The sequence below is a fragment of the Clupea harengus genome, chromosome 12 (genome assembly GCF_900700415.2).
Source record: "Clupea harengus chromosome 12, Ch_v2.0.2, whole genome shotgun sequence".
In the NCBI taxonomy this organism is placed as follows: domain Eukaryota; kingdom Metazoa; phylum Chordata; class Actinopteri; order Clupeiformes; family Clupeidae; genus Clupea; species Clupea harengus.
In genome coordinates this window covers 6,877,533-6,897,987 of record NC_045163.1, presented here as the reverse complement: position 1 = coordinate 6,897,987, position 20,455 = coordinate 6,877,533, and the positions used below count along the sequence as shown (strand labels likewise).

Sequence of the window (20,455 nt, the reverse complement as noted above, 5' to 3'; positions counted from 1 at the left end):
GAAGGCAAACAGCTGGAACAAGAAACACGTCAATATCAGAGCGTGGGGGCTGGTGCTGACTGACTTGAGGAGAGAGCTGCTGTGGGGGGTCGTTCAGCAGCAGATCTGAGGGAACGGTGGATTGAACAGGAGAGTGTAGTGCACTAGGATTGAACAGGAGAGCGTAGTGCACTAGGATTGAACAGGAGAGTGTAGTGCACTAGGATTGAACAGGAGAGCATAGTGCACTAGGATTGAACAGGGGAGCGTAGTGCACTAGGGTAAGGATTGAACAGGAGAGCGTAGTGCACTAGGGTAAGGATTGAACAAAGGAACGTAGTGCACTAGGATTGAACAGGTGGGTGTAATGTACTAGGTAAACGATTAAACAGGAGAGTGTAGTGCACTAGAGTCAGGATTGAACAAAGGAGCGTAATGTACCAGATAACAGCGGAAGTCATAGAGAAACTCACTGTGTCCAAGTCCAGAGGCTTCCCATCTTTGGTCCAGTCGACGCGGAGCAGGGGCGGTTCTGCACGGATGGGGCAGGGTATGGCGCCCCCCATGCCAGTGGGCAGGTAGGTCTCCTGGGGCATCTGGAGCACCTGAGCGGGGTCTAGATAAGAGACAAGTCAGAGTAACTGATCTGAATTCAACAGCAGCACTCATTCACTCACCAACCAAGGGGGCCTTATTCTATGTCTAAACATGCCCGGGAATATGTACATGATGTAAAGGTCATCCATACCTTAATCTATCAACGTGATCCTGCAGGAAATGCACTATGCTCAAAAACAGGTTGTTTTATCTGCGTTCATTCTATATGCTATAAACATGATCCATGATCAATACTATATGGTAGCAATTCTTCACCACACTAAGTATACTTAAAAACAGGTTGCTTTGTTTATATTAATGCCAAACCGTCTGAGTTGGTCTTTCACACAGACACACACACACACACAGCAGTATGAGGTCAGGTCAAAGTGCAGCCTGAGGGTCTATGAGGGGGTAGCTGTTAAACTGAGCAGACTATTTGCTTTTTGTGATTTTCTTCCCCACAGGAATCATTCAGTTACGCTGGCACAATGCAGGCTTTCATTGAGATCCTTTACTGCTCACACAGAAGCACAAGAAGACTAAGTATGTTTGTGGATTGAAATGAAAGGAAACACAAACGATTGGTAATGCAATCTTTAAATCAGCCTGAACTACACGGGGCATTTCTGAACTTCACAGGAAACTTTTCAGTTACCACCCCTGCCGCCTCTAGATAGATGCGGGTAGATGCATTCAGGGGGTAGGTCAGGTCTGTCAAACAGACAGGTGAACGATCTCCATACTCACGTCTGACGATCAGGTAGGCAGAGGCGGAGGGCGGAGTCAGCAGCCCATTGGTGGGTGTGCAGGTGTAGTTCCCAGAATCCTCTGGGGTGACGCGACTAATGAGCAATGTTCCATCGACCAGCACCTTCACACGGGACTTCAGAGACCTGTAGGAACACAACACAGGTTTATAGGCGTCATCTGATGTTCTAAGTTAGAGCCAGAAAGGCTCAGGTTCTCTACAGTCCTTCTTTAAACAGAGCTCCCACTATATCGCTGTTAAGAAGACTCCTCATTCGCCCTTGCTTGTTTACACTGAACCAAACAATGGGGGCATAGTGCTGCCCCCAGTGTGTGTTTTTACACAGCCTGCCGACCTTCTCTTTTACACAGACATCAATTCAGCTCTGTGACTACATTCATGGCTGACTCAGCGACAGAACTACAATGACCCCCTCATTCCGTCTTCGTATGCTTCATGCAGAACGGCGAGGCAAAATGAAAGGCGCAATGTTCTCACCTTGAACACGCTGTACAATAAAAGCCCAGTATGTAAGAGAAGAGGAGAGACAGACAGGACTTGGAGTAAGAGCGCCATCATGTGGCGTCTCTCTTCATGAAGGGTCAACACTTTTCACCCACTAATTTCACTTTCATTTCCTCATTCAAGAAATTCAGTGAACAGCAAGGAGAGGTAATTGAAAACCACAATCGATAATTTGTCACTTGTGAAATTGAGTTTGTTTGCTGGCCAGCAGTGTGACAATAGTACACTCACCTCACCTCAATAGTATGCAAGTTCTCTCTAGATTTGCTTTTCACAATGTCTTTTTTTTGGAAATATTTGGAGTACATATTCAGGAACTTGAAACTCAGGTAAAGCCTGTCCAGGTAGCAGTGGAACAGAAAGGTGTTAACACAAGTCAATGAGAGTTCCGGAAAGAGAGAGGGGCTGTGTTCGGCACTCACTGGATGTGATGGACGTTCTCCCCCTGCCTCTGCCACACGTACGTCATGTTGGGGGGGTCGGCCTCTGCTTGGCACTGTAGCTGGGCCTTCTGGGAGATGTTGAGGACCAAATCCTTAGGTGGGATTCGGATAACAGGGGGACCTGGTGGGGAAAACAGGAATGAAACGGTTACAACTCACAATCCCCCACTGGTCTAAGACATAGAGTGGAATACTATAACAGCATAGATTTGTTAAACATTCATGGTCATAGATCAGTTATATACCCATAACATATTTATATGCATAGATCAATTGTATACACATTCAAATTCACTAAAACAGTGATGTATGGCTAGATGCATTGTGATTTGACAGTTACACACAATGGCCACTAGAGGGGAATATTTGCTTAAACCTAGAATGACAAGCAAAACTCCGCCAGTTAGTGCCACATCTGAAGTATAAGAAAGCAAATAAAAGAATCAATCTGTTGTTGAACACAAACTACGTCCTATACATTAAACTATGCTGAGGCTGTTATGCTGACTGCTATGGGAACCAGAGCTGCTTTGGCTGTTAGTGCTGTAAAGCGCTGTGAAGCCTGAGGACATGGTAAGCGCTAATGGCAATGTGAGCACTGTCAACACTACCTTCACATCTCATCAGCAGCACTAACAGCACATAACACATTCTAACGTGCTTTCTGCTAAACAAAGCAGCATGGTAAACATCATGATAAATAAACACTTTAAAATGACACACATACACACATACACACGCACACACACACATGAATACATTATAGACACACACACACACATACATTAGACACACACAAATACTATAACAGACACACACATATATTGCACATTCACACACACACACACACACACACACACACACACACACACACACACACACACATACATACATACACTAACACACACTGACCTTTGACTTTGAGCTGAATCACAAGACTCACGTTGCCCTCGGAGTTGGAGGCCTGGCATTTGTACTCACCAGCTGCCTCTGTGGTTACTGACCGGAAAGACACAGTCCCATTGCGCACCTGTATGAGTGAGTGTGAGTGTGTTTGTATGTGTGTGTGTGTGAGAGAGAGAGAGAGCACATAAGAGTGTATGTGTGAGAGAGTGCATACGAGTGTATGTGTGAGAGAGTGCATACGAGTGTATGTGTGAGAGAGTGCATAAGAGTGTATGTGTGAGAGAGTGCATAAGAGTGGATGTGTGAGAGAGTGCATAAGAGTGGATGTGTGAGAGAGTGCATACGAGTGGATGTGTGAGAGAGTGCATACGAGTGGATGTGTGAGAGAGTGCATAAGAGTGTATGTGTAAGAGACATTGAGAGACAGAAGGACAGGTCCAAATGATGTCACATAGGGTTAAAAACCATGCATCTTGACTGTAGTTTTATAAGTCTATAAGTATGAGAAGTGACTGTCCTGAGACTACACCTCCCTCTTACCTCAGTGTTGTTCTGCTTGAGAAGGACGCCATTTTTAGCCCATGTGACCCGGGGTGGCGGGTTGCCACGGACGACACACCTGAGCGTGATTGGCCTCCCCAACAGGGCCTCCACAACAGGGGGCGAAGTCTCAGTGAAGATAGGGGGCGCTAGACAGAACAGGTAAACATCAACAACACTAACAAACAACATCAGACACCAAAACACATCCATGATGAACCCACCGAGTTATAACCACACACCTGTCCAGTTAGGAATATAACCTGGTGGACAGCATGTAGTGTTTAACACACACCGTGATGCCTTAAATTGAGCATGCATCACACACTTGCATGCTTTTAACTAAAGAATCCCACTGGACCTCAGCTGCTGTTTGGTCACGCTTGGCTGGTGTGCCGTGAGTGCGCCATGGGCATAGATAAACTAAACTATACTGTGCGAGGCTAATGGATGATTTAACATAAATATATAACAGCTCAGCGTCTACAGGCACGCCTGGCACTGGTTTCAGTTCAGATGGGTCTGACCAGCTGCAGCCATGGTCCATTCTTTTGTTCAATTTCGATGGAGTGGGAAGCAACACCAACACATGAGCCGACAGCAGCTCTTACATTAATATGAGATCATGTGTCGAACCGATCATTTATTTAACACACAGAAGCTCTGGGGCCAACGGCTGAACAGACATTTTATTTGATCAGCGCTTTTGTGAAGATATCGTGCGAAAGCTTATATCTCCAGTATACGCCGTACACGTCGCAGGAGCAGCTCTCTACACAGTGTGTGTGTGTGTCTGTGTGTATATTGGCCTGAGGCTCCAGAGCTCCAGAGCTCCAGTTCATTATCACTGCCGCCTTAGCCTCCAGACAATGACACTGAAAGAAGAGACGGCAGAGAAAGACAGACAGAGAAAGAGAGAAAGAGAGAGAGAGAGAGAGAGAGAGGTGGTAGGGAAGGAAAGGGAGAGAGTGTGTGAGAGAGAGAGAAAAGGAAAAAGAAGGAGAGACACTGAAAGAGAGATAGGTACAGAGGTAGGGGAAAAGAGACAGATGGAGGAAGCGAGAGGGAGGGAAGGAGAAGAAGAGAGATAGAGAGGAATGAAGGACTGATGAAGAGAGGAGGATCATGGGACTGAAGAGCTCTGACACAGGGGTGGGGGCGGGGACAGATGCTGGGAGAAGTGTGAGTAACCATGAAGCATTACAAACACATTCATAAAGGGTTATTAAGTATTTATAATGACTCATAATGATTGACATAAGTCTATTTAACTATTTATACATAGTACTGACTGCACACATAAAGCATTATGATGTTATAGTATAAGCCCTTACAGCTTGAAGTTTCAGAAAGTGTAATAAAGCTTATTTTACCTCTTAATAATGGCACTGATGATGACATCTTTGCCTCATGTCAAATGCTGTTTATTCACCAAATACTCCTCATGGGGTTATGGGACTCTATACAGTCTTTTATAAAAAAAATAGTTGTGCTATACTACATCAGCATAATGCTTCATGAGTGCAGCCTTGTTTATTTATAAATAGTTAGATACACGTATGTCAGTCGCAATAATGCATTACAAATACTTTATAAACATTCATAAATATGTTTATAATGCTTTATGGATACTGAATTTAAGTAAAGTGTTGCCAAAGTGTGTGTGTGTGATTGTGTGTGTGTATGTCTGTGTGTACGTGACAGTCGTGAGGACTCATCTGAAAGTGCGTGTGCTGAAATGATAGTGTTTTATTGATTGATCCTAAGTGAGCTGCTGGGTTGTGTGTCTTTATAGGGTGTGTGTGTGACCGAAAAGACACTCAAAGATATCACAGACACAGAGACGTGACTCATGGCCAACCTTCAGAGCTCTTGCTTCAGCAAACTCCAAATGACACAGTCTCACACACATACACACACGTACAGGTACACACGTTGCCTCTCCCTGTAGACTCACGCTGTCTTATACACATAAACACCCACCCATACCCACACAAACATACACACACACACACACACACACACTGCCTCGCTTCCTGTAGACTCAGCTATGCTGTTTCTTACACTCTTATACACGCACAATTACATGCAAGCACCCACCCACACTTGCACAAACAGGCAAACACACACACACACACACACACACTGTCACACCTCCTCCTGATTCTGCAGGTCTCTTACCATAGACGGAGAGGAGCGTCCAACTGCCGTTGCGTGTCTCCTTGTCCGTCTGCTCCAGAGGGAGAATGCGGCACTCATATCGGCCCTGGTCCTCCAGACGCAGCGCCCCAACACTCAGTGCGCTGTTCCCCGTCAGAGACACTCGGCCTGGGCAGAGGGCAGAGGGCAGAGGGGTAGAGGCATGGATCAGAGATGCAGGACTTTAAATGTAGGTGGCTTAGGATACTTTAGTGCAGTAAGCCAGAAGATGATTTATAACTTCAGAGAGATGACACAGTTATGTGATACATGCACCAGCTCATGATGATACACAGACATGCAAATGCACACAAACACAATCTTACAAACACACACACACAACACACACACACACAAATGTGCTTGCACACACACACATACAGACACACACACACACACACACACACACACACACATACACACACACACACACACACACTGGGAAACACACAAGGATACTTGAGTTCACTGACTTAATTTGATCCTCCTGTTGCCAGGTGACTGAACCCTGGGGTGGTTCTATTGACTTCCACTCCTTCTCTCTCTTTTCATCTTATCCTCTGTCTCTCTCACACAATCTCTCTCTCTCTCTCCTCTCCTCTTTTCTCACTCAGTACTCCATTCTCCTTTCATTCCCTTTCCCCCTCCCCCCTCTTCCTCCCTCTCCCTCCCCCTCTCCCTCCTCCTCCATTCTTGTCACTCTCTCATTCTCCGGCGGGCTGAAGTGAAGTAAGCGACTCTGAGGAAGCCTTTGTGCTGTGCCCTCAGCTGAGTCATTTCAACTAGGGGAGGCTCTCAGGAGGAACTGATAACAGTGTTTAAACCCAGTCAGGAAACACAGCTCCACTCCACACACACACACACACACACACACACACACACACACACACACACATACAGTCATACACACACACAGTCATACAAACACGCACACACACACATGCACGTACACACAAACATATGAGAGAGAGAGTGAGAATACATGCAAGGTCTGCCTTTCTCCCACAGTCTCTAGTTGTATTTTCTGTGCCTGTGTGTGTGTGTGCCTGCCTGCGTGTGTGTGTGTGTGCGTGCGTGCATGCGTGCGTGCGTGTGTGTGTGTGTGTGTGTGTGTGTGGTCCCTAGAGGAAGGGAGGGACAGCTCTCTGACAGAGGGCAGGCAGTGATAACAGGTGAGTTTGCTGCCTCTCCCATCCTCTTGTCTCTGAGTGAAACACACACACACACACACACACACACACACACACACACAATTTAAAGCTGTGCAAATACACAAAGCCTTTTCACAAAAGCACTAATATGGGTTCACACACCCGCCAAATCAAACTCCAAACATCCAACCCTACCACCCTCGCTGTCACTCTTTCTACTTCTCTCTCTCTCTCTCTCTTTCTGACAAACACACACACACACACACACACACACACACACACACACACACACACACCCACTCTCACACACACCCACACACACACAGAAAGCACCTGCAGGCTTGTCTAAAGACGTGCTCTTTTCAGTATCTGAAACTCTAGCCTACACACTGTTGTTACCATGGCGCCCAACACCGGTGGTTTGGATTTGAATGTAGTCGCTGTGGCAACAGGATGGATTTGAAATGCGGTTACGGGAATGGTAGGGGGAGGATGAGGATGAGTGCGCACAATCCACATCACAGGCTGTGTGATTAGAAAGTGACACCACATTTACTATAATGGCATGTTTACATGTAGAAAGGGAGCGACTGATCAGGAGCTTGAGGGAATGACAGTATACAACAGAAGAGAGTACACCCCTGTGCAGTATCAAATGATTCAAAATAATAACAGCTTACAGTAAGCACATAACAGAAGGGTATTTGCTCTTATGTGAAATATATATATTTTTTAAACTTTTAGATTTACTATATTAAAAACACAGGCCCCACAGTAGGAACTCAATGCAACAAAATGTCAGCACTGAGACTCGAGTCTTTTAGTTTTTCAACACTTCCTATGTCCACCTTTATTTTAATAACAGACTCTCTCTCTCAGTCAAACTTTCGCTTTAAAATACCTTAAAGTGTTCTACTGAGAAGTCAGGAGACATACAGTACTTGGCCAGGTCGTGGTTTTCACTTTTTCTTTAGAAATTCTTGCGCTTTGGCTGTGTCCTTTGGATTGTTATCATGCTGGAATAGTCCTCAGCTGCCAAGCTTCTAAAAACTGGGAGTCATCTTGTCAGCCAGTATTTAGGTATATCCACAGGCATTCATAATGCCATAAATGTCATCACCCCAAATTTTACACTCAGGAGCCCCATATCATCACACTCCCACCTCCGTGCTTCACTGTTGGGACTATCCATTCACTGTCCAGGCCAGGTTCACACCAAGTATGCTGGACCACCATCTGAGCCGAACAAATTTGCCTTGGTCTCATCTCACCAAACAATGTGCTGCCAGCATCCATCGGGCTTGTTTTCATGTACTTTCGCAAAGTTTTATTTTACAGTTTTTTACCAAAAAGCAAGCAAGGGCTTTTTTCTTCTTTTTTCTTCAGCCGTTCATAGAGGTTGATGTTATGCAATGTCCTTCACACTGTCTGAGCTTTCACAGAAACTCAGATTTCCATTGATAGATTTCCTTCATCTGTTTTCCACTGTTCAAGTAGCACACAGGAGGATGGCCACTGCAGCTCTGATCAGTGGTACTATGGCTCGTTCTATACCTCCTGATTACTGCTGCAGCTGTGTTTCGACTGATTTTTAGTTGGTCACCAATCTTCCTGTATCCTTTTTCATCTTTTGTCTAAGTCTCACAACCATGGTCATGCAATTAGGCTAATTGGAAATGAGTGAACTCAGTTTTGTTTCAATGATCACAGTTTTTCTCACCTTTTGTTGCATTGAGTTTCTACTTTGAGACCAGTATAGTTTTCAATATAGTCTTTCTAAAGTATTTGTTTTTGATTGTTCATAAGAGGAAATACTCGACTTGTCTACTTCTACTACTAATCATTTGACATGTATCTGATATTGCACAGGGGTGTACTCACTTCTGTTGTATACTGTGCATTTCATTTAGATGTAGAAAGGGCTGACACTGTAGGGGTCTTGTACAGGTAAGGTAAGAAGTTGATTGGTTATAGGTTACTGTAGGGATCTGGGAATCAGTTTACACATCTCAGCACACTTTGTGTTTCAATAGAAAATTATTAACTTTTTTTCTGTTTGTTGGTTATGTAAACATGTATAAATACCTAGAGCGATTACAAACCTACACAACATCTTACAACTGAGTCACAATCACAAAAATGATTCTCCATCATTCAAATCATTCAAATGTGAAGTAAAATGAAGTCAAATAAACTGGGCATTCTGACCGGATCGCCTCACCCACCTCTCTCTCTGTTTAGGTCCTGTTTTAAACCTTCTGGTGAGAATTTAACCAGGTGTCAGTTAAATATTGTCAAACACATATGTATAAGTGCAAGAGCACACACACACACACACACACACACACACACACACACATGACACAGTTCTCTTTGGTAACACAGAAGGCGAGGGATTTGAATGGCAAAGTCCATTTTCTTTTCATTCTGAATCACACCAGTTTAATCATCAACAGCTGCAAACCTCAAAGATCACTGTATGTGTAGCTGGACTGGTTTGGTGGGGAAATATGTCTGTGTGTTTGTGTCCACAGTGGGCTGGCATATTATGGGTGTAAAATTTCATTTTCATTTAGACATTGTGATGTCCTTGGTTTCGGTCTGGTAGAGACTGCAGTGTATGTGTGTGTGTGTGTGTGTGTGTGTGTGTGTGTGTGTGTGTGTGTGTGTGTGTGTGTGGGTGGGTGTATGTGTGTGTGTGTGTGTGTGTGTGTGTGTGTGTGTGTGTGTAAAGGGCCTGCTTAGGTATAGGGTTTCAGTGCTCCTGAATGACATCAGTCTGTTTTGCTTCAGGGTGCTGTGATGGTTTGAAATTTGAATGATCACAGGCTGGCACAGCCGAGATGTGGTGAAGAGAGATGAGAGCAGAGGAAAAGCATGGGGGACAGACATAAACAAGTGGGGATGGGTGGAGACAGGTGGAGATGGAAGGACACCGGTAGGAACCAGGTAGAGAGTGACAGACAGACTGAGACTGGTGGACACAGGTGGAGAAGGAAGGACACCGGTAGGAACCAGGTAGAGAGTGACAGACTGAGACTGAGACAGGTGGACACAGGTGGAGAGACAAGTAGAGACGGGTTAAGACTAGTGGAAGGTGATAGAGACAGTTAGAGACAGTTAAAGACAAATAGAGACAGACGGAATGTGATGGAGACAGGTAGAAAGGGATAGAGACAGGTAGAAAGGGATGGAGACAGGTGGAGACAGGTGGGGAGTGGGACTCCAGGAGTCCGGGGCTTTCCGTTACTGCTGACACTCGAGTGTGAACATAGCCCAAGGAGGTGAAATTCACACCATCAACACACACACACACACACACACACACACACACACACACACACACACACACCCTCACTAATTCACCTGATGAGAACTGTGAGGTGAAGGCAGATTATATGCCTGCTAGGCTTTGTGTTGGTCCACATCGGCGTGAATATACATCCCTTTGTCACAGGAGCTGCTTGCTCTGACCAGTCCTTTCAAATGGGATTGTTTTTCCTCCCCCATTGTGTTTCTCTGGCTTTGTTTTCTTTTCATCTATAGGAAGGAATGCTTGAGTCCACAGTGACATCACAGCCATGGGAGAAAGTTGAAACACAGTGTCGTTTTTTTAAAACAACATGGAGGACCAGCATTGAAAAGATAATATTAATCAAATCCTTTAACTTTCGAAATGCATGGAATTAAGCAAGCTTTTAAAGGGCATATAGCCTCCAAGGACGGAAAAACTCCCCCATACCAAAACTGCAGAGCACCAAGTCCAGTAGGGAGCCCACTTCACTTGTTTCACTAATCAGATCCGTAGCTGTGCGGCTAACGCTAAAGCCGCTATTAAGCCTTATCGCTCTTAGCAGGCTCAGCCAAACCGCCATGAACACACTGAGGGCTGTGTGCTCTGGTGACTAAGAGGAATGATATGAAAATGACCAGACGTGACTCTCCTGCTCTCTCTCTCTGCCAGTGGTTCCTGCTGGTGGACACACTCCGGAGATGCCTCTCCTAGCTACCTAGGTGTGGCCAGCAGGTGTGTGTCACAAGGTCTCTGAAACTTGGCTTCTGAACACACATAAACACAGAGCACACACCATACACACAATAAATAAATACTGCAAACATATGAATACACACTACACATAGCACTATGTGCATTTACTACGCTCTTACCTCACCCCTATCTCAGTTTCCTTATGAGGGCCTTTGTGTGCATGTGTGTGTGTGTGTGTGTGTGTGTGTGTGTGTGTGTGTGTGTGTATGTGTGTGTGTGTGTGTGTGTGTGTGTGTGTGTGTGTGTGTGTGTGTGTGTATGTCTTAAGAGGACAGCAGCAAATAGCAGAGGTATTCTGAGCCCAGCCCAAAATCCTCTCCCTACGGACAGTCATTGTGCTTCTGTCCCTCAGCACACAATGGACAGAGAAGCAGACGTACAATACCAACCCCCCACCCCTCCCACACACACACACACACACACACACACACACACACACACACACACACACACACACACAACCCCATAGACACACACACACACAACCCATACACACACACACACACACACACACACACACACACACACACACACAACCCCATAGACACACACACACACAACCCCATACACACACACACACACACACACACACACACACACACACACACACACACACACACACACACACAAGCCCCCTCAGCTCAGAGAAGAGTTTACAAGATACAGTTTGCAGTAGGAGCAGTTTGGACTGGGCAGGGGTTAGGGGTTGGGGTAGGGGCAGTTTGTATGGAGTCAGGAAACAAAGCGATTAGCAGGGTTGACAAAGCACTCTCTCCCCGCTCAGCTTGAGTTAGCAGACACACTGATAGAGTGGAGCATTCAGCGGGTACTACCTGATCTCAACCATCTCCTGAAACAGCGACTTGTAAAATAGGAAACCCAGATTGTCCCTCCCACCTCCAAGTCTCCTTCAGTAAGAATAATGGAAACATCCAGAGCTGGTGATTACAGCCCTGGGTCCCTAATGTGAGGTCATGCATCAGAGCCTCTTAAGGAATCAGACACACAATCTCAATCAACACCTCTTTAAGTGAGAAGAACAGTCTCATCGAGCCAGTTAGCGTCCTAGTGATTTTAGGAATAGTCTTTAGGAATCGGACTCAAAGAGTGTGTGTGTGTGTGAGAGAGAGAGAGAGAGAGAGAGAGAGAGAGAGAGAGAGAGAGAGAGAGAGAGAGAGAGAGAGAAAGAGAGAGAGGGAGGGAGAGAGGGGGAGAGAGAATGAAAGAGCGAGGGAGGATGAATGGAACTCTTTATGTTGTCTAAGACAGAGCCCAGCTCACCTTCATAGTCGGGGTGCACTCTGGGGGCGTAGGTACCAAACTTGATGAGGATGGGGATGTCGAAGCCCTGGCGCACCCACTCCACCACGTGCCGAGGGCTGGCAGCACCAACATCCACGGGTGCCAGACTGCACCCCAGCACCGCTGCGCTACCCTCTTTAGCACGTACTGAAGGCTCAGCACCACCGGCCAGATCTGACAGAGCAAAAACACACACACACACACACACACACACACACACACACTTCCTAATGTCATTCACATGCAACACAGCTGCAGTGTAAGACATACATTTTCATTTACATGCATGATGGAGAGTGACGACAGGTGAAGACGAGACGGTACAGAGAGACAGGTAGAAAGTGATAGAGACAGGTACAGAGAGACAGGTGGAAAGGGTTAGAGACAGGTAAAGACAGGTGGAGAGTGGCAGAGACAAGTAAAGACAGGTAAAGACACAGTTGCATGATTGCAAAGTACCAATCAAACAGTGCACCATGAAAATGGAAAAGGCAATGTGAGAGTGTTTAAAGTTGACCCGGTGAATAGCTTGTGTGTGTAAATACTCACAGAGGGGCCAAAGTGTGAATGCTGCTGCAGTCAACAGGAGGATATGAAGCCTCTGCTGTCCCATGGCTGCCACTCATAAGGCCACACACATCTCCTCACCTGCACACAGGAAAACACAGCATTAAACATCATTAAACAACACTACATGAAACTATGCGAATCGACACAAAGTCTCAGCGAAATACAACACAACATCAACAAACACAACACAACACAGAACAAGAGAAACTAACACAACACTAGAACAGTCCATCTGAAAGCACACGAACACCTAAATCTTTACTCCAGCAGACGCAAACAGAGACACCAATCTGACCTGCTTGTTTTCTTTAGCAAGCAGCTGAACCATTTGTGTAAACACCCCCTCTCCTTCCAAATGGCCGTCTGTTCTCTTGTGCGTCCTGCCTCTCGTCACTGCTGCTGTCACCTTCAGGCTCAGCATGGGTGACAATCTGAGCGCACAACCATCTGAGGCGGCGTTCAGTGGAAACGGGTTTGTTCACTCAGACGTGAGTAGAGGAAACGAGCGGAGCAAAGCTCGGCCCTGCGCTGTCTCTGCCGGGTAAATGGGTTTGCCGACTCACACGTGAGCAGAGGAGACGAGCAGTGCAAAGCTCAGTCCTCCGCTATCCCTGCTGTGCAAACGAGGCCGTTTGCTCACACAAGAGTGGTGCAAACAAGCGGGCCAAAGCTCACGGTGTGGCTCTAAGCTGCTTGAGGTGGTGAGGTGAACCGGCACGTGAGGTTTTGGTTGTGACGGCGGCTGGACACCCTGGAGCTTAAGTCAATCAATCCCAGGCTCCTGCTGTCTGCGACATCCATCTGAGCTGACGCAGTCAAAATGGGTTCATAATGTCTATGAAATCCTGGGGGGGGGGGGGGGGCTGAATAATGTTTTAGTTTAATGTATAGTTTGATTGAATTGTGATCTATAGCATGAGGGAAGCGTATAGTGATATTGCATCTAATGAAAAGCTGATCTCCTGCATGCTTAATCAAGGAGAGAGCTTAATCAGGCATATAGACTATCAGCTTACAGGCATTCTTATACATTAGGATTCAGAAGCTGCACACAGTCACGAGCTGCTTTGTAACATTCACTAACACCAGAATCACCTACCACATGATTACACAGACAGCCTAACAATGACTGCCCATAACTACAATACTCCAGTACTGTACCGCTATACTACTACTGCTACTGCTACTGCTACTGCTACTGCTACTGCTACTGCTACTGATGATGGATTCTCGTGCCGAAGACAACGCATGAGTATCATTAGTGATGAGTCTATTGGTGTGAGTGGAGGCCCATCCTGGAGCCACAAGCCCTGTTACAGGTGCTACATTGATACAAAGGGCTTGTTGGGATGTTGGTGGCCTTTTACTACTACTACTACTACTACTACTACTACTACTACTACTACAGTATTGTACATTACTACAACACTGTTCTATGGTTTTTACCTCCACAATACATTTCAGTCGTCTGGTCATTCACTGAGGCGCCCATCTTGTTGTGATCTTTGTACTTCTTTCCCTGCTGGCATTTCTAAACCATACACTACAGGTTAATGGACTTTACTGTCATACTCCTTTTGAAGGCCGGGAGTGTCGGTGTGTGTGTGTGCTTGTTTGTGTTTGGGTGCTGAAGGTCAGGACTGTGCCGGTCTGTATGTGTGCGTACGTGCGTGCGTGCGTGCGTGCGTGCGTGCGTGCGTGCGTGCGTGCGTGCGTGCGTGTGTGTGTATGAGTATGGCCAGCCTTGTCCATCTCACCCAGCTTAGCCATACTGCTGGCACATTGAGAGCCAGGCAAGAGGGCAGTTGATGCGGTGGTGTGTGTGTGTGTGTGTGTGTGTGTGTGTGTGTGTGTGTGTGTGTGTGTGTGTTTAGGCGCATGGTGTATCGTTTGTCAGGGGTATATTTAACACACAGCTCATGGCTGTGTTAGCTCCTCAACCACACTCTGCAGACGTCTAAATCCTCTTACAGCTCAGAGGTAATCACTGCATCTGGACATGCCATTTGCCACACACACACACACACACACCTAATCACAGAAACACAGACACACACGCACCTAATCAAAGAAACACACATACCCATACACACACTCAGAAACACAACACATGCATACACACAGAGAGTTTTGAGCTTCAGTCTTTTAATGGTGCCTACGGGGGCATACACACAGTGACACACACATTTAACCCGCACAATGACACACACACAATTAACCCACACAGTGACACACACATTCAACAACACAACCCCACCCTTTGGAAACATGTTTTTATGTGTTTGCTGTCCAAGATATATCAACAAAAACAAGATAGCCATATAAATAAGTTCAGACATCCTGATAGCTGACTGCAGATTTATGAGATGCACTTTCAGGTTCAAAGTATTCACTGAGCAGGCTACAACAGAAGTTTCCTTGTTTGTTCTAAAGAAAGTGCTTTTCATTGGCTGAATAAATATGTTATGTGATGTTAAAGCCCCTATCAGGAAGGGGCATCCTGAGTGGTGGTAGAAAGAGGACACCACACCTCTGGGCTACATTTAAATGTGTTCATTTAGCAGACGCTTCTATATAAACCAGTCCAGTGCAGACCCATATTTTCATTATTAGCCTAAGAGTGCTCCCTGGGAATCTCTGTCTTTTTCTGTGTTTCTCTGCCACTAGTTGTTCTACTAGTTGTTCTACAGAACAACACAGAGGGGGATAGGGGATAGGGGTAGTAGTGGATAGTGTCAGGGGAGATGGTCTGGTAGGAGAAGACCACAGCACCTCTGAGGTTTGTGATTGGGAGACATGGTCTGGAGCTGTGGCAGGGGACAGGGTGATTGGTGGTAGGAGAAGAATACAGCACCTCTGGGCTAGTGTCTGGGGTGAGGGTCCGGTAGGAGGATGACTCAGCACCTCTGGGCTAGTGTCTGGGGTGAGGGTCCGGTATGAGGATGACTCAGCACTTCTGGCTGTTTGAGTTTGTGTTTGGGGGAGATGGCCTAGAGCAAGGGCAGGCTGGGGCAGTGTGTAAGAGTGGCTCTGCAGTGAGGTAATGATTTTATGAGCATGCCCAGAATGACGGAATAAAGGGCGCTGCGTTTTTTTTTTTTACAGGGTTATAAAACCGTAAACTACTCAAACAATAAAGCAATAAAACTCAGTGAATGCTGCCTGAGGAGAGAGAGAGAGAGAGAGAGAGAGATAAAGAGGAAAAGGAAGAGAGAAGAACAGAGACAGAGACACTAACAGAGGCAATGAAAGAGAGAGAGAGAGAGAGAGAGGGGTAGGGAGAGAGAGAGAAGCATCACACAAACATTGTCTTCACAAACAGACTGGAACGTTCTCTCCATAGTAACGTACTCACAAGCCTTTTCCCCTGGTGCTCTCAATCTAACACAACACATCACAGGGATGACCCATCTCAACCTGAACAAACACTACACTCCTTTGAGCAAAGCCACACACACACACACACACACACACACACACACACACACACACACACACACACACACACACACACATCTGAGTAATCAAACCAAACCCTCCTGCAGCACTTTTTAACAAGCAAATAATGACCAGGCAGACTGCACACAGGTCTGTTCCAGCATCATCTGTGCAGTGCAGCAGTGAGGCTGTCATCATCAGAGCCGATGAGAGGATGAGCAGTCACACACTTAATCACAGAAATGGGCAGAGGGGATCTGATAGCAGAGGCTAACCTATATACCCACGCCTTTGCAGTGGCAGTGCAAAGGTCTTTGGGTTTGGGTTTCATTTGCTTGATTGTCCACATGAGCCAGGGCCATAACACCAGGATGTAATGCCTGTGTTATACAGTATATATATATACACACACACACACACACACACACACACACACACACACACACACACACACACACACACACACACACACACACACACACACACACACACACACACACGCACACACGCACACACACACACGCGCGCGCGCGCTCGCACAAACATATACCCACACAGACACACGCACGCACACTCCCTCTCTCTCTCACACACACACACACACACAGTCTCCTAAACACACACATTCATGCACACACTCATAAATCAGAGGCTCCTACAGTGTGGTCCCGAAGGCTGGTTCAATCCACCCTCTCTCGTTGTTTTAGTGAGAGGAGGGGATGTTCCGCCCCTGGTCTTGGCTAAGTAAAGCTCCCATGCTTCAGAGCAGGTAGTTGTGTGGGGAAAGTACAGCACCCAATACTGTAGGGGAGGTAGTGCTGCTGGTTAAAGGTGTAGTCCGTGATTCTGGCAAAAGGTTGGAATAGTGTATAGCTCGTTCCGAGCCACTTTTCTTCCCATTGACAGAGCCAGGGCTGTGTACAGACACCGGAGTGTTTCAGCTAGAGGACCATGAGGAGCACTTTGCTGACTCTGACAAAAAGTGTTTCAGATTAGAATCATGGACTGTTCATCTACCCAGGCAGTAGGGTAGATAGCCTTGCTGAGCAATTTGAGTTCCCATGCTGCAGGGCAGGTAGGTAGGATCGGCAAAGGTCCTATTCAAACTAGATAATTCCCAACTGTAGAGTAAGTAGTGTATGGTAATGACATGGTTGATGGAAGAGGGAGTTCTCTCTAATTAGGGACCTAATGAAGCCACAGCCAGATGAGACCCCACCAGGCTCAGACATGTCTACCAGGACTCCCATCATTAGTAGGCATAGGGCCCTGTGCTACTCTTAGCTCACACTCATCCTCAGAGTGGGGGTTAAAACTTAACGACATAGCTACATGGGACTATAGTGTGCGCACGCGTCTGTGTGCATGTTTGTGTGTGTGTGTGGGGGTGTGTGTTTGTGTGTGAGTGTGTCCATTATGGATGATGTTTCTCTCCTGCTAATCAGGGATCATCCTGCTTGGTGCAATGGAAAGAGGAAATGGGAGCTCTCCCAACCCAATCCAACGTGCACACACGCACGCACACACACACACACACGCACGCACGCACGCACGCACGCACGCACGCACACACACACACAGGGATAGGTCAGAGCACTGGGGGGCTGGAGTCACCAAGAATGACCCACACTGAAACGGACCGGTCTCTGATCTGGCACAGAACCTGTGTCAGATCTGGGTGTTGGTATGTAGCGTAGTAGACAGAAGCAGAAACCGCTTATACAGTATCTTCTCTAACTCCACACACTCCAATGTTGCTGCTAGGCTGCCATTGATGAGTAAGCAGTTTACAGCAGTTTAAAAACGGCAAAGAGATTTAAAGCATTACAGTCAGCAGGGAAGGGAATCTGTCCAAGGTAGCGAATTTTAGACAGGAAAGTAGAGAAGTCAAGCCCGATCCAACTAAAAGCTGCAGGGAACCATGACTGACCTTTAATCAGCTTTTGGACAGCACCATGGTGTGGCTTTAATCTGAATGGGGCTTATTGGGTTTTTAGAGACCTCTGTAAAAGGACCCGGGAAAGCTACAGAACCAACACAGTGCACTGGGCTAACAGCATTACTGACCTTCCTTGTCAAAGGTGCAGTGAGACATGTGAACGGACACACACACACACACACACACACACACACACACACGGGCAAAGCCTACATAAACATCAGAATCAGGTTTTAGCCTCCATGCAGGCAACACAGAAACTCTTTTAATAGGAGTTCCATGCAGACATAAAGTAAAGTTTTCTTGTTAAAAAAACAAAACAACAACAGCTGTATATGCACAGTTAGGAAGAGCCAAATGGCGAAGAACATATGTCCTTTCTATCAGTGGGTCACTAAGCAGCATCGTTTGGTAAAATCAGTCAGTGACCCAGGGGCCGGCGAACCAACAGGCTAAACAAACACGGCCCCCATACCATGTATACTCAGCCAGTCCCATCGGCGAGGTTAAAGTAACACGGCAAATAAGCAGTGCATTTGTGTTTGTTCAAGCGGTTTTCTTTGGTCATTCGCATCCAGATTGTAGAGAGATAGGTTCATAAGAACCATCAGACAACATTAACATCAACATCGCGCGCTCCTATCGCGCAACAGGCAAGCCTATCACTTTCGTGACCACCACTACTTTCTATCTTTTGACAGGTCCACCAATTAATTACCAATATCAATGAATTACTCGTTTGTGTACACTGTGTTTCCCACTACCAAACACAATATAGTTCTATACATTAACACATACTGTCCCGATCAAAGATAAAGTAGCTGTCCGGATCGGAACAGAAACGTATTCAAAGAATTGACTTTCTATCTGTAAATAAGAGGTGAAAAATGTAGCACGTGTTAAGTCTAAAAAAAGAAGCCTTTTTTCATTTAGTTTGGTTTTTGTTTCAAAGAGAGTTACAAAGCAATTGAAAATATAGTGACGTTAAACAACAACCCGACAAGTACGGGCATTTAACAAACATACCGTCCGTAAATCAGTCGGGTCAATTTCCCCACTTTCAGTCGAGGTGGCGATTCTGGAGTGAATTGGTTAATACAAATCCAAGCGAAGTTTCCAATAAGAAATGACATCCACGAATGGCTCACTCCGGTCGTGTCCTATAGCAGTTAGGAAATATAAAAAGGTCTCTTGGCATGTCAAGCCTTCATGTAAGGTCCAGTAACTTCCCAGACTTTTGAAGACGGCTTTTGTTTGTGACGAACGTTAACTATATCCCCAACAGGTCCTTGCCGTTCGCTCTGCGTGCTTCAGACTTCACTCGACTCACTCGACTCACTCATTCAACCTGAGCTCACATACAACCCTTCTGTTGTTTCCTCCAACCCCCCTCTCGTGTGCTTGTGTGTATGTGTGTGTGTGGACGAGACCAACTCTCCTTAATGCAGTCTCAAGTTTTACACCATATTTTATGATGCATACGCGGAGGAATTTGAACACAATTATCACTACCATTTTCAATCATCTAGTTAACAACAACATTTGGAATCATCAGTGGAATTTTACGTGACATTTTCTCTTCCCTATAAAGATAATTGTAATACAATCTAACAATAGAGCTACATCATCTGGATATATAGACTATATATTTAAATACATATCGACAGGCATATTTGTAGATATGGGAATAAATGAGAGAGGAAATTCATTAATATTGAGTCATCAGGACTAAACCACGTGCCATCCATACTGTCCGAGTATTGGAGCCGATGCGCCCTTTCTCCGCTGGATTCTTTATTACAGGTTACTAGTGCGCCTGAACTTTGCCCTGGGTTATAGCCCTGTTTATCCTGTCGACGGTCCCATTTAAAGCATCCGTGGGATTAAGAGCCTTTGGCAAACTATCAAATAAATGAATGGCAATAATATCAGATAATCTCAAGATTAAGGTCCCATATTTTCGATCAGTAAAACCCACTGATGTAAAAGTAACAATAATGCTATTGGCCCACTACTCGAATTACATCTGCGCCAGGTATGTCTGTGTGTAATCCGTGCGCTCACTCA

General features: G+C 45.9%; 1 protein-coding gene across 3 annotated transcripts in view; it reads right to left on the bottom strand.

Annotated features, from left to right (window-relative positions):
- igsf9a (immunoglobulin superfamily, member 9a) overlaps positions 1–20,135 on the bottom strand; it is a 28,565-nt gene extending 8,430 nt beyond the window's left edge. For 2 of the 3 annotated variants that reach the window (XM_031577605.2, XM_031577607.2), the window contains exons 1-9: positions 19,415–20,135; positions 12,991–13,089; positions 12,421–12,615; positions 5,923–6,069; positions 3,742–3,890; positions 3,208–3,325; positions 2,275–2,416; positions 1,327–1,472; positions 453–595 (exon numbers count right to left, since the gene is read on the bottom strand). In XM_031577605.2, the coding sequence (XP_031433465.1) occupies positions 453–595; positions 1,327–1,472; positions 2,275–2,416; positions 3,208–3,325; positions 3,742–3,890; positions 5,923–6,069; positions 12,421–12,615; positions 12,991–13,054 (1,104 nt within the window). In that variant the 5' untranslated portion in view covers positions 13,055–13,089; positions 19,415–20,135. Of the gene's footprint in view, positions 1–452; positions 596–1,326; positions 1,473–2,274; positions 2,417–3,207; positions 3,326–3,741; positions 3,891–5,922; positions 6,070–12,420; positions 12,616–12,990; positions 13,090–13,306; positions 13,808–19,414 lie in introns of those variants that run through there. The other variant, XM_031577606.2, reaches the window with a different exon arrangement.
- Between the last annotated feature and the right edge of the window lie 320 nt (positions 20,136–20,455).